General features: G+C 35.8%; 1 protein-coding gene across 4 annotated transcripts in view; it reads left to right on the forward strand.

Moving 5' to 3' along the window:
* LOC110054723 (nuclear RNA export factor 1-like) overlaps positions 1-15,178 on the forward strand; it is a 257,937-nt gene that overhangs the window by 75,953 nt on the left and 166,806 nt on the right. For 3 of the 4 annotated variants that reach the window (XR_016208186.1, XM_089292876.1, XM_089292878.1), the window contains exon 9: positions 5,476-5,583. The exons of the other annotated variant lie outside the window; for it this stretch is intronic. Coding sequence is in view for 2 of the 3 variants with exons in the window: in XM_089292876.1 (XP_089149002.1) it covers positions 5,476-5,583 (108 nt within the window). In the remaining variant the exon portion in view is untranslated. The remainder of the gene's footprint in view (positions 1-5,475; positions 5,584-15,178) is intronic. 4 annotated transcript variants of the gene reach the window in all.

Below are 15,178 nucleotides of genomic sequence, written 5' to 3' on the forward strand. Positions count from 1 at the left end.
TTACGAACATGACATTTGAATTGCATTGGCTTGGGGATGTTTACTGTGGGAACAGCTTTATTTCTTTGGCTGTATTTTGACTACTCTTGTCCCAAGATTTGTTGATTAGTTCTACTGGAGACAAATAGTTCAGTTAGCCTCCTACGCAGACCCTCTTTGGGCTTGTCACGCAATCTTCCTCCCTGATCAATAGCTCAGTCTAGTCTGTATCCAGTTGAAATTGTTTGGAAAAGTACTCTAAAGCCAAGAGATATAAGAGTAAGCCTAAACCAAGGATTGGCAATATAAATGTTGTCTATTTTTATTCATCAGCGGAAATATTAGAATCAGTTGCTGGTTGCATGGAGTTTGTTTACGATAAACCAGCATGCGATTGCAAATATTAGCTAATATTCGTGCTTCCAGATTAGAACACTGTATGTTAATTATACTTTTAGAAATTAGCTTTTGTGCTTAAACATGACCAGTTAACGTGAAAATGTTTAGTATGAAGTTCAAAGGCAACTGCGAATATTTTAGTCCTATTAAACTTGTGAGTCTATGGAAACTGGTGCTGTCATGCAACGTATCAACAAATCATGGTTTATAGAGGGGATCTCACCTCAACTTGCTAAACATAAATACACAGGAAAATATCTGTCCATAAAACTTCTTTTGTTGATATAAAAATGCTGATTTTAGCAATAGACCAGAGTTGAAAGTAATGAAACAATTCAAGTATAAATTTTCTTCCGACAGTTGCAGACTGCACAGTGCCACATTGTTTACTAGAATTTTATTTTCCACAGAAATTGTTGGGATTTTCAGCTGATTGAAGTAATTTGTGACATAATTTAAATATGTAATTGCAGACAGTTCTGTCTGAGAACTGGAACTTTGTATAACTGTTCCTCATTCACCCAAGAATTTCGTGCACGGCATACAAACGGAACAGAAAGTGAATGTTTACCCACCTCATAATAAATGGCTTGTCAAAAATAAATACAGAGGTGGGTGTCTCAAACACTAAGACCTAAGGCCTAAGACTCCCTCCTAATCTCAAAAACAAGTTGAAATTCTCCAAAAAACGACAGCCGATAAAAGTAATCACAGTATAATGGCCGCCACACAACAACACTCAACCTCACAATCATTACTTGGGTCCTCTCTCTTCCTAGTGGAACCCAGTCTTGTCACCTGGCTACATGCTAAGTTGAAACCATGTGACAAACACTTTGCTCTCGTACATAAATAAAGAAATAAAGAAATAAATTTTGCTGGTGCTGACAAAGTGTGGGAAATTCCGTATAAAAATATGTTACACAATTCACCAATTTCTACACCTTAATCTTTCCAGTGATCACTTTCTCACTTTTAGCAATTCAACTCCCACATACTTACATTTAAAAACAAAAATCTCTAACCGAATGGAATAATACTCTGCATAAGCCCACAAGTACGCATTACGGACCTACTTTTATAGATAGAAGCTAGTTAATATATAAGTAGCTCATTTCCTGAAGGTGTCCACTCATATGTGCAGGTTTGACCGTACTCTATTGCCTAAAAAGAAGATGTTGAAAATCACAGAATTGATGATTGTACGAATTTGCAAGCGATTCAAGCCATGATTAAATGTTTTGGACTATCAACAGACAAGAGAATTGAGGAGAATTTGAACGATGTGTTTCGCTATGATTTATACAGTATTATATAATAATTAAATGAATGCGTGCGCTCTGATTGGTCAATCAGCTATGGTTTATTGTGCCAGTAAACTCATGGAAATTGCGCGTGTCTTCTGAATTATTATATAAAAGCAATAGACCACAAGTTTCTATGGTTTAGAGGCATGATAAACCACTTGGGATGTTGGAAGAACACCTGAAGAATTCGTAAATCACTTGCCTGCGGCTCATGATTTACGGATTCTTCTCATGTTCTTCCAACATCCCGCGTGGTTGATCCGCCTATAAACCATAAAAACTTGTGGTCTATTGCTTAATTGTAAATAGATACACATAAATATGGACATGGCAAAATAATATGAACAAATAGTTGATAAATGGAAGAAAAGACATTACACAAGGCTGGGAGTTCTACAGTCACTAATATCAACTTGGAAAGGGAAGAAAAAAAAGAAAAGAAAAGAAAAAAAGAGGTTATTACAACACAGGTATTCTAGTTTGGTCACCCAGCCAAGTAGGAGCCCTGCCGAACAGGTCTTAACTTTGTTGAGCAGACAAGACATGGTGCTGTCCTTGTGGTATAGTGACTCTACATTGGATACATTTCTTTTTAATTTCTAAGATATCTTAAAAGGTAACAAAGAAAGGAAAAAAATCACTGATGTTGGCTGGGAAAAACAATAAAGAAAGAAAAAATAGGAATGAAAATGAGAATTATTGCTTGCTTTGGTGATTGGACAAGAAGCAATACTTTCTTCATAATAATTGTCTCGGACGAGGATCACTGATAACTTCATGAATGTTTTTGACGGCATCACATCTCACAATGAAGTTGACAACATGTTGTACATATCGTGTTATATTTAGCTTAAACACAGCTGGTGGTTTTTCTAGCATTATTTGTGCAGTCAGTTGAGATTCGTACTCTGTAGAGGCTCTGTATATTATTCTAATTTGATACTTGTACAAAATTATTCCCATTTTGGACTTGCCATAACAAGTTTCTCACATATTTTCTTTGTTATCTGTGTAGTTAATTGTTTGATTAAGTTAGCAAACTCAATTCGCCGCCATTCGTCTTGAGGTATACGTAGCTTTGGACAGCGAGGAGCGCTGAATGGAGTGGTAACCAAGATTTCATTCAGTTATATATGTAGAATCTGTAGAATGAACTCACAACAATTCAACACATGTCTTTAATCAACATGGCGATCTGTGAAAGCACAAGGTCCCAGCATGCATTGCAAGCAAAGAACATGCATAACAAATACATGTATGGGCATAACCGTACAATATATAGTATGACTGAACAATGTGTTTCATGTATGAAGCATGTGACAATTAAAAATTCTGAGGCATGAATGAATTTGCTGTCATTAACAAACTACAAAGACAAAGGTTATGACTTTATTGATGTATTTCTTTCCTGAATGAAATAATAAGCAGTATTTGGCAAACAGGTGTTTTGAAAAACATGTTGCATGATGGCTTTACTTTCCCGCCATAACTGCTTGTGTTAAATAATTCGATACCTTGCTTTGACTATGCATAAATAAAATTTTGACTTGGTTATTTGAAAGAACTTAAATTTTCGGTACTTTCTTATATTCTTGTATCAAAACTTCTTTGAATGAAGAAAAAGTCAGCTGTTATACCATCTAGGAGTTAAGCATTTCTAGGTCAGTTTTTAGTTCAAATATTTTAACATGACATGAAGAGACGCATCTCCATTTACATCTGGAATTTTCCACAGTCATTTTCAGGAAAATTAAATCTCAGAGCCTTAGTCTTTCATTACCCAGCTGCTTTGATTCTGACCAAGTAAATATCCCCATAAATAATATACAATAAAAAAGGGAATGTAGTGTTTCCAAATCAAGGTTTACTATTGTTTGCTTTAGTCTAACGTGAAAAATATGCCACCTTGTATCTTTGTCTACTATGTAACCATAAATAACTGTGGCTAACTTTTGTTACAGAGCCTACATGTAAGAGATTAAAATAGATGATTAAATCTTGTTATTTATGGATATGGAAAATCTAAGGGGTAAGGGGACCCAAGAAGAAAAATAATGGAAATTCCAGGAGCTGGGTAGCACCATGAACCCCCCCAGGAATGGAAAATCTTGGGGGTGGAGGTTCAAACTGGAAAAAACCCTCAGTTAAGGGTATGCATATTTTCTGGAACCACATAATTTATTTGAACTAGTTTGGGCTTTACTAATTTGGGCTTTTACTGAAATAGAAAAGAAATGAATATTAATTTTGTCAGAAAATACTAAAAGTTGAAATACTAAAAATTTTACACTGTACATAGAAGTTGTTAAAGACCACAATATTATTATGTATCATAGATGTTTTATATAGCTCCTAATCTTTGAACTGCTTGTTTGTCCCCTTAGTTTTGTTTCCCTGTTGTTGTATAATAGAATTATTGTGAACATAATTAATAGAAGGAAATTGTTAAGAAGACTGGTAAACATCAAAGACGCAAACTTATGTCGGAAGGTCCTCGACTCTGTACATATTTTGTTTTATGTTCATTTACTATTAGCCTGAAACTAGTCCTCAGCCTAACCCTCGAGCAAGAGACGCCTTAATGCCGAGTGTTATAATTCTGTCTGGGGAAGTCAGGTCCTAATTTATGACAATTTTTCATAAATGTATATTGTCAGGCAGACATCTTCCAATTTTATGTTAATGTGTGCTATCAGCGCAGCAACTCCGTGCGATTCGATGTAGGATGTCCTCCGTTAAGATATGGTGTTGCACTCGATTCCTAAAACAAGCTGAAATTGAGAAATTGTTGTAAAATTATTTCAGTTTGAACTTCAATCCATGCACTGCTGGAAAGCAGATGAAACAGAGTTTATTCTCAACAGTCCTAGTACGTGGCATGAAATTTTCTTTTTGTTTGTCCCACAATGCAGTGCAGAATCGTTCTTTGTTCCATTTTAAATAGAAATGTTACTTTTTTGGGCTGTCAAAGGACATATTGCACAAAGAAAGTCAAGAAATCCATTCAGGAAAATTAGGTAAAGAACACACTGAATTCTGATTATGGAAAGTAATTACAACTCAACTACTACAAATAATGAAACCATGTAACAGTATTTTTTTAATTATCTTGACTAGCTAAAAAACAAATCATCCTGCTTGGATACGTTTACATGTATATAACATTTTCCCTTAACTTACAATGTTAACCTAAGGAATCAGGTCAGGAAAAGCGGACAAAAATTATTTACGAGCATTTATGGAAGTGCAGTCAAATGTAATACTAATAGATTTATATTTAACTCATGCTGCATTACACCTTTGACAGCAACAGTCACAAGTAATCCGACAACCCTGATCTGATTTAAACCAATAAAATATCTATCCTGTACAAACTGAAAACCGATCAGGAAAAATTACTGTAGGTATCAGAAGCGGTAAGTGATATCGCTGGATGCAATTATAATGTTCAGCATTCAGGCATTAGGCTGAGGGCGGGAGCTAAGTAACATTTCAGGCTAACTGACTATGCATGAAATACATAATTGCAATACTTGCTTAGTTGTATGAGCACAGATAACCACGTTTTGTATTTTGCCAGGTTTTGTGCAGGATCAACCCCCCAAATAGGCAACAAAAACATACAACAAAGAACTTCTCTATTAACTATGTTGTGAACTGTTCAGCTATTCACGCCCAACAATATAGGATTGTTATATAATATAACTTTACAATATACAATATAATGCTAATTTAGCAAAATTAACCTGAGAATTATTGCAGTAAGTTAACATTTTGTTACTCTGTTTAGGTGCAGTCACTTGATTTAAGTAACAATAGACTTAAAAGCTTGGATGGCTTTAAGGATCTTGCAAAACAAACATCAAACCTTAAGCACCTTAAGATTTCTAATAACCAGGTAAGTACAATGTACAATAATTGACCAAGACAAACTGACTGACTTGACTGACTTTATTTCATTATTAGTGCAGAGTGTGCTATTGGGATGGTTTGGGGGGCTGCTGGTTGCTAAGGCACTAAGTACTAACACAATAAGGTGTAAACTTTAATATTTGTTTGATTAATTAATTTTAATTAATCAATTAGCCTTGCAGGAAGGTAGGCTGGGTGGGGTAGGTGCATATGTGAACTACGCAAAACGTGTCATACTTACGTTGCTTTCTTTGATAACATGACAAATGTATATATTTATTATATGGAGAAGAGTGTTTTACTGGGAACTAAACCACTCGTAGATTCCATACGCCACTTCATCCGGGACCCGAGTGGTGTATTTTCCGTATGTGACCTTTGTGAGTGTCGTATCGTTCAATGACGGCACGATTCCCGCCTTTTGCTTTTGTTGAATTGGTTTCTCCATATAATAAAAAGAACATTACACATTTGCTCGAAGATATGGATTTTATTTTCTCGTGGCAAGAACAATATCTGACTCGAACATAAAATTCATATCTTCTCGCCACCGTGTAATATCCTCTCTCTCTATATATATAGATAGATAGATAATAAACAATGGTAGCAAGACTTCAATTCATCGTTTTATTGTGACGACGCTGTTTTGTATGGTCAAAGGATGACCACACTCATCAGGCAATATCAACGAATGACCATTAAATTTCACAAACTGGCAATTATTGATGGGTTTATTAAGACAGATGTCTATTCCAAACCTACAGACAGCCACTTATATCTTCCGCCTTCTAGCTGCCATCCTAAACATGTTTTCAAGGCTATTCCTTTTGGAGTAGCCACAAGATTAAAAAGAAATTGCTTGGAGGAAATTTTTCTCGCCGAGAGAACAGCTGAGTACAAAAGGTACCTTGTTAACCGGGGTTATCCCTCTAAATTAGTTTCTGATCAATTCTCCAAAGCCTCCGCCATTCCTAGAAATGATTTACTTAAGACTCGTGGAAAGGAAACCAAGAAATTGTTTCCATTTGTGATTACATTTAATCCAAATCTACCCGACGTAGGCAACATAATCAGGAAGCATTTGTTCATTCTACAATCCAACCCCAAATTAAAAGAACTTTTCCCTCGAAATTCTATCATACCATCGTTTCGTTGATCAAAAAATCTCAAAGAATTATTAACACCATCTCGTTTCAAAACTGTCAAAGAGGGACAAATAATTCATCAAAACAATGGTTGCTTTAAATGTGATAGGAATAGATGCGACCTGTGTCGAAATTTCTTTGTTGAATCCAAATCATTTCTTAGTTTTCAGACGGGCAAAAAATACACCATTCATTCCAGGCTTTCTTGTGATTCAAAAAATGTAATTTATTTGGCTTCTTGCAAGAAATGTTGCTTGCAATACGTGGGATCTACCACTACCGATTTTAGAATTAGGTTTTGTAATCATAAGTCTGCTATGCTCACAAACAAAACAACTTGTGAAGTAGCAATACATTTTAACAAAATCCCACACACTCTAGATGACTTTTCGTTCCAATGTATTGATCAGGTACAGACCCCAAACAACTCTGAGGAGATCAATGGGCTTCTAATTACAAAAGAGGCTTATTGGAGTGCTCAGCTGTTCTCTTTGGCACCCCATGGCTTAAATAAAAGAAAGGAATTTCATTCCAAAAATAGAATTTGTCATAATTAATTAAATCCTCTCCTATATTGTACGTTATTGATTGATCGTTCAAAGGCCCTTTTCTTGGATTTTGTCAGCCTTTTAGGTGTTGATTGGACTCAAAGGCCCTGTCAAGGGATCTTATTATGATTAATATTATTTAAGGGCCCCTCCAGGGATTTTGTTGCTAATTTGCCCTTTCAGGCTCCAAAGGCCTCGTTTTGGGATTTTGTTACAGTTGATGCTTTCAGTTATATGTAGGGGAGGGTTGTACTTTTTCCAATGCTTGCCGCGTTGCCTCTTCGGTTATTTTATTTGTTTTAGCCAGTTGGGTCTTTTAGTTTTTAGCTTTTATCTCTCAGACTCTGTCGATTATTTTCATAATAGTTTGTTTTTGACTGATTCAATATTTTTGCGCTTTGTTGATTTTGTTTTTTGTTCTTTGTTAATTAACACCACTTTTTGCTCTTTCACGTGATTTTGTACTTTTATTGTCACTTGTAATTACGTAATCACTAGCACCTTAATCTTATTTAAAGCTCATTTTTATTTAAAAGTTGTAATAACTGAAGAAGGTCTCTGACCGAAATGTTTTTTATTAAATTTTTTAATCTTTTTTTACATCAGAAGTTGTCCGTCCTCACAATTTTTTAACTTTCTATATATATATATATATATATATATATATATATATATATATATATATATATATATATATATATTATATATGTTTTTGCAAATTTCTTTCTATCCTTGTGGTGCTATTCTCTTAAGAACAAAAGCAATTTGCTCGAAATGCATGTGTAGATTAGTTAGCGTCAAAGTCGACTATATGTCAGGCGAAAGATACATTTCATATGGGATTACCCACGAACGTTGAGTGCTTTTCCTTCAGGTAGAACAAATATATAATCTATACATCTATAAATATATGATCTACACTTTTTATTTTTTGAGTGATACCACACTCTCATTTTGACTGGGAAGAGCGCCTACACTCAGGTAATGTCAGTTATCCTTTTTTTATTAATGCAAAGAATGCTACTGTGACTGCGTATCCTCTGGAAACTTCCCTAGCTCAATTCAAGAAATGTTGTCTGTTGTTTTACAACTATTGTGTGTTTGCCAGGGTTCAAATAAAGAATGGAAACATATTGCTTCTCCTTAGCAGCTTGTTTGTTCTTTCTTCTATGAAAGAGAACGAAAAGTTCATATTCAGCTGAAACTTTCTTAAGTTAGTTACATGTAAATTTGTGACAGAGGAAACTTTGCAATTATTGCCGCAGACTCCGTGGCACTTACTGAAGCCGCCAATTAATTTCATCAATCTATGAGGTGACTCGCTCACTGATGTGGGTTTTAATTTTGATCAAGTAACAATCTCTACCTTCAATACTTCTCATGTAAATGCCCCTCAGTTGTATTACTCGATAGCATTGTGTATTAGTTTGACGTGGTGTTATTGTTAACACCAAAGCTGGCAACAGAATAGGAATGCACTATTCTGTGACTCGAGGTAACTATTTGATAATTAGATTAGTTCTTGTTTATCGATATTTAACTTTATGTTCTATTTATCTCCAGTAGTGAGTAAAAAAATTATTCATCTTCCTTATACTTTTGTGGAAACAAAGGTGTCTTGTTACACACATTGGTGAGGAAAACAAAAGTATCAAGTTACAAACGTTGGCGTGAAAAGTAAAATTGTCACATTTGCTACCTCTATATTCAATTTAAAATGAACGAAACTCAATGTAAAATACCACAATAAAATTTAAAACTCTCTTAAGAAATGGTAATTATTTTTAGGTCTTGAAAGAAAATACAAACATGAAACATACACACATGCACTGCTAAGATTATGTCTTATCAAGTTTTTGTACGCTCATATTCTGCAAAGGGGAAAAGACCTAGTTGACTACCAAGGGAGAGAACAGCAGGGCTGAGGACCTGTGTGACTACTGTATCAAAGCCGTAAATTGCACTCTGCACTATCCGAGATTGTCTCACTAGTTTTTAATATTTCACTATATGCCAGACATACTTTCGAAAACAAATTCTTAAATCTTATATGACTTAGCTTCACAGTCAATTGAAGTCAAGGTAATTGGAATTGGTATGGAACAAAGACAAGGCTCTGATTCGTAATCCAATCAGGAATTAAAAAGCTAACAGTAACTGGAATAGTTACACGTAGACTCAATAAAATAAGGATAAAGAAATGTAATGTTTTAATTTGTTCACCAAAAGGTGGGAAATGTTAATGCAAACATTTGCTCCTTTACTGTTTCTTTCTCCAAAAAAAACACTCTAAGGCATTGCATTGAGTGAGCAAATGCATGTATGTCACAGCAGTCAGACTAGGGCTTCTATCAAGAACCCAAGCAAATTATCATCTCTACCAGTTGATTGTGGGATCTGTTCGAGAACAGCTGTCTGTTTTTTTAAAAAAGGAGCAGATATCCATCTGTTACCCTAATTATTTTTGGTATTTTGTGAGGATGCATTTTATGTTGTAATATCAAGATCTTTTGATGTGGGTTTCAAAAATTCATCATACTGGTGTTCAATCCTTGTTTTACCATACTCTGTGAAGCACACTAATCATATGAAAATATTTAGACAATGTTGAACAATCATCTTTGCTGCAGCCTTTAAGAGTAATTGCCACTAACAAACAAAGAAATCGTGACCACGGTCAAAAAAATCAATTTTGCTCATAATTTGCCAGTTTGAAGGCCTAGGTAAGTAACTGACGGAAATCAAGTTAGTTTTTTGAAATATCCAATATAACGGCAGAAATTCACGGAAAACGGTTATCGCACCGAAAGCTCAGATTTCACTTCGCAATAATCCGAAATTTCACACTTTTCAGCTTCTTGCTACACAGTCGTTTACATCGCTGTGAAACGTTCTCAACTTTAAAATGTATACAATGATTCTTCCTTAATCAAGAAATAGTGGTTATTTTTATTTCTTGTGTTTTCTGGCCGAACTGGTAGGTAAAAATCTTTTGTTGGCTTGAGTCAGGACAATCAAAGCCTGTTAATGTCTTTAATGTTTGAAACGCTTTAGAAATAGTATTTAACTTAGAAATTGCCTGTAATAGCGAAAAAACACGAGTAGAACCAAACTTAATCACTCCGTAACTCTCCCTGTTTTGTGTCACACATGATACACTTGGCCGATGCTACAATCTTGGAAATGACAATCTGTGGCAAAGGTCAAGTAATTTATGCAGCTTCGGGATAAGTGATGGAGTGTTTGAAGCGTTCACAGTATTTCCCCACCAGTTGCTCTTAGATTCCCTTTGCACTTAGATAACTGCAGGAGCAAGGATATTCGGGACGGCTAAAACGCACTGTTCAGCTTTCTCAAATAACAACGCGAACTAGAGCTTTACACTGCAGTCCACGGTGCTACTATGCAGCGAGTACGTGACGAACTTGGCGGATGCGTCAAATCTGTACAAGATGATGGAGCTTTCTCCAGAACTCAACCTTCAATCGCTTTTTCAAATTATGCGATATTCAGCTATCAGTTTGCTTTCCTTTGAAGCTTCGTCCAGTACAAAAAGCCTACCTTTGCATTCAGCTCATTGATCGGGGTGGAAAAAGAGACGTCAGTATCAGTTTCATGATCAACTTGCAGGGCGAGAAAGGAAGAAGAAAGAGTTGAATTGCATTGACAACGCTGGGGTGGGGATGAGAAAAAACTTCTGATAAAAATTGCCTTGTTTACAAACCAAATTTGTTACACCACGGTTGGTTTTCATTGCTATTTAGCACTGAAGAATGAAGCATTTTTGTAGCCAATGACATGTCGGTATATCTTTAACCTACGTTGTGGTTTACACTTCTGAAAAAGTCAGTGCTGCGTACTCTTTATCATGCTTCATTATGTAGTCTTGTGGATCGTTTTATATCACCAACTACTGCCTCATTCAGTTGACGAGCCTTTCTTTGACCCTGGTTTAACAAGCTTTTCAGTTCAAATAAGTTAACAAGAAATAATTCGAAAACGCAAGTATCCTGTAAGATGTTGGATGTTGCAACAAGGTGGCCAAATGTAATTAAGTAAATTGCATGTGTGCAACATTGGTGATATTCTTGCATGCGTCAATTTTTTTTCCTTGCGTCGAGAGGGACCCTCCCTCTCGATGTTGCGTGACAAGGAGAGGGCCAGAACAGGACTACCTTGCTTCTGGCTAGTCATTGAGGGTATGACCGTTAAAACTACGGAAATTATTTATTTATTATTCCTAAAGTATTTGCATACCTCGACTTCCTTCAATGATGAAAACTTTTAGCACAAGGACTGGCGTGTTGCTTTTTATCCGGTCAGAGTGATTTTAAAGTACAAGCCAGCAGGTGCAAGTCAAGGAGGAATATGTGTTGTTATCATTGAGGAGAGTTTCTGGTTCTCTGTTCATCAAAGACTTCAGTCTTCACTGGCGTGCCTGAGCCCACAGGGAAGAACTGTTGTGAATCTTCTAGTAAATTCACAGACTTGAATAAATTTCCATTTGCCGTGTGTGTAATTTCCACAGATCCTTGAGTGACATGATTCAGCTTCTGGACCTGTACCTAATCAGGAGCCGGTCATGGGCTCCTGACCCAATTAATGAGACTGTCGATTCCAAGAAGTTTCTCGGTTTCTCGAAACGCACACATTCGCCAAAAATGTTCTTCACGTATGTCTCAATGCGATAAAATCTGAAGGACTTGGTGGCTTTTGATATCCTTGTTACACTGTATGAGCGGTATGACCGTAACTGCGTGCTGGCACAAATTCCACCGTATTGAAGAATGAACTCGCGCGGGGCATCTCTAACTCATTCAGCTTACTTCGATTCTTCTTTGATAAGTGCGTTGTTTGCTTGGTTATCGATACAACATTAACTTTTTGTGGGAATAGATAGCCTCCTACTGGCTAGCGATGGCATAAAGCTTGTAATCCCTAACATCGTTCCAATATGTATATACTATTGGGACCTTTTATACTTTGTTCGGCGGGTTAACTGGGCAATCTTCTCTTATTAATGCATGATTTCGCACATCAACAACAAAGATCTTGTTATTAAAATTTGACTCATTTTGAACGGTGAAAAAGTGGTTTCAAATTTGCTTCCCTTGAAAATCGCTCAAGCGTGACATTGGGCAGCGAGAAGATGGAGAGTGCGATTTAAAAGTTTGGTGTTTCTTTTTCTCTTTTTTTAAACTCTTGTCGGCGATTTTTTAAGTTAAATACCACTTTTAAAGCTTTTCAAATGTAAAAGACATTAATAGGCTTTGATTGTCCTGTCTCAAGCCAACAAAAATGGCTTACCTATTTTAGCGTGTTGCGTTACATATCAAATTTCAAAGGGGCTGAATTGCAGTTTTCTCGATTTTTGATTGGCGTTCATGCAAAATTGCTAGTAGATCCCACAAAAATGAATCCGTAAGCCTAAAATTCATCGACTGAACTGTCCTTTGTTAGAATATCAGACGATTTGAAGCACTACCGGTCAACTTTTTTCCTCACTGAATTTGCATAACTTTTGAGTTTTGTTTTAATTAGAAAAGTATGTCTACTTAATCGGGGCTCAGTTTGGCCAGTAAACACAAGAAATAAAAATTATCACTATCTCTTGATTAAGGAAGAATCAATGTACACATTTAAAGTTGAGAACGTTTCACAGCGATGTAAACGACTGTGTAGCAAGAAGCTGAAAAGTGTAAAATTTCAGATTATTGCGAAGTGAAATCTGAGCTTTCGGTGTGATAACCGTTTTTCGTGGGTTTCTGCCGCCATATTGGATATTTCAAAAAACTAACTTGATTTCCATCAGTTACTTACCTAGGCCTTCAAACTGGCAAAGTATGAGCAAAATCGATTTGTCGACTGTGGCCACATTTTTAGAATTTTCTTTGATTTTTACTGACATTTACTCTTAATATTTTAGAATATACTATTGTAGATAAGTATATACCAATTCAGTGAATAGGCGTTTTGCATGCTCTGATTGGCTTTTTAATCTTGGGATAGTGTGTGGTATTTGCCTCACTGTAAACCGAAAACCAATAAAAATATGTTGAATACTTTCATTGTACATTTACAGCGTTTCTCAGTACCTTTCCAAGGTTTTTATATGACCTAAATTCATGGTATTTCCATGGATTTACCACCATGGAAAAGCCACAGAAAATCAGTGAAACATAACGAAACAAAACACACATGCATGTTCTTATAAGAAAACCCCCTTAATGCAGCTGGTCGTTAATATGACCAACAGCCACTTTCTGAAATCCTATCCTGTATAATCCAAATATGGATTCATAATGTGTAGTTCCAGAAAATAACCATACCCTTCACTGAAGGGAGTTTCCTTTCTTGCTATGCACCCTTTTCCAAAATCAGCCCACAAGATATACCCCCTCCCCTCCAGAAATTCATATTTTTTTGCACAACCCCTGGAAATATTTCGATTTCTAGTAAAAGCAAGAAATAAGATAATTTATAGTTCAAGAGTCTGAATTTTGATGCTTAGGTTTGTTTTGTAGTTAATTATACTGTGGCCAACTTATGAGCAGAAGTATAAATAAATGTCATGTCTCGCATGCAGGTAATGCTATCATGGATTCATTATCTTGACAAAACTGCAACATTTCAATAATGGATAGAGTTCAAAATGCAATCTACTTTTAAGGTCGCTGAGGAAGAACTGCTGGAAAAGAAACACTACACTGCACCAGTTAAAACAAAACAATCTAAACAACAGTTTGTATCAAATTTTGGTGTACTAAATTTGTACATTGTATTTGTGTATTTCAGAAAGGGTTGTGTCTCAGAAAGCATTTTGTTCGGCAGCTGGAAAATTTAATCTTTCTTGACCTTCAACAAATAATTTCAATTGCCTGAAAATAACATTTTTTCACTTGCATTTGTTTTATCCTGCAGGGTACATGTAATTCAATCTTTGTTGTGAACTAGCATTCTGTAGTCTGGCAGTGACAATTTGACATGTTGCTGATTTTATAACTTGCATATTAATTTTTCTTTTATTTATTATGTTAGAATATGATAAACTGCCTAATCTGGAGATGCAGCAGAGCTAGGAAATCTTTCCAGAACTAGATGTTCTTAATTCAAAGTATGGTTTAAAATTGTGTCGTTGCAAGCAGCACGCCTACGTTCGAAAACATTTAAGTGCTCATGCAGAAATGTTCTGAAAACAAACTTGTGTGAATAATGGATTCATGTTACATGCTCCCATCATAGTTAAGCAAAATCAACTCACGGCTCAACTAAATCAACTCAGGTAAAACAGAATCAACTCATAGCAAAGCAAAATCAGTTCACGGCAAAATAAAATCAATTCATGGCAAAACAGAATCAATTCACAGGGGAACTAAATCAACTCTGAGCAAAACTAAAATTAATTATCTCAGGGAGACACAAAATCAGCTCATGGCAAAACAGAATCAACTGACGGCAAAACAAAACCAACTCACGGCGAAACTAAATCAACTGACGGCAAAACAAAATGAAACTGATGGCAGAACAAAATCAACTCACGGGGAATTGAAACGCGGCTACATGAGTGAAATAAAATAAACTCAGGTAAAACAGAATCAACTCAGCAAAGCAAAATCAGTTCACGGCAAAATAAAATCAATTCATGGCAAAACAGAATCAATTCACAGGGGAACTAAATCAACTCTGAGCAAAACTAAAATTAATTATCTCAGGGAGACACAAAATCAACTGAAAGCCAAGCAAAATCAGCTCATGGCAAAACAGAATCAACTCACGGCAAAACAAAACCAACTCACGACGAAACTAAATCAACTGACTGCAAAACAAAATGAAACTGATGGCAGAACAAAATCAACTCACGGGGAATTGAAACGCAGCTACATGAGTG

Source organism: Orbicella faveolata, unplaced genomic scaffold (assembly GCF_042242905.1).
Source record: "Orbicella faveolata isolate gen_17 unplaced genomic scaffold, um_ofav_v1 contig_24, whole genome shotgun sequence".
NCBI lineage: Eukaryota > Metazoa > Cnidaria > Anthozoa > Scleractinia > Merulinidae > Orbicella > Orbicella faveolata.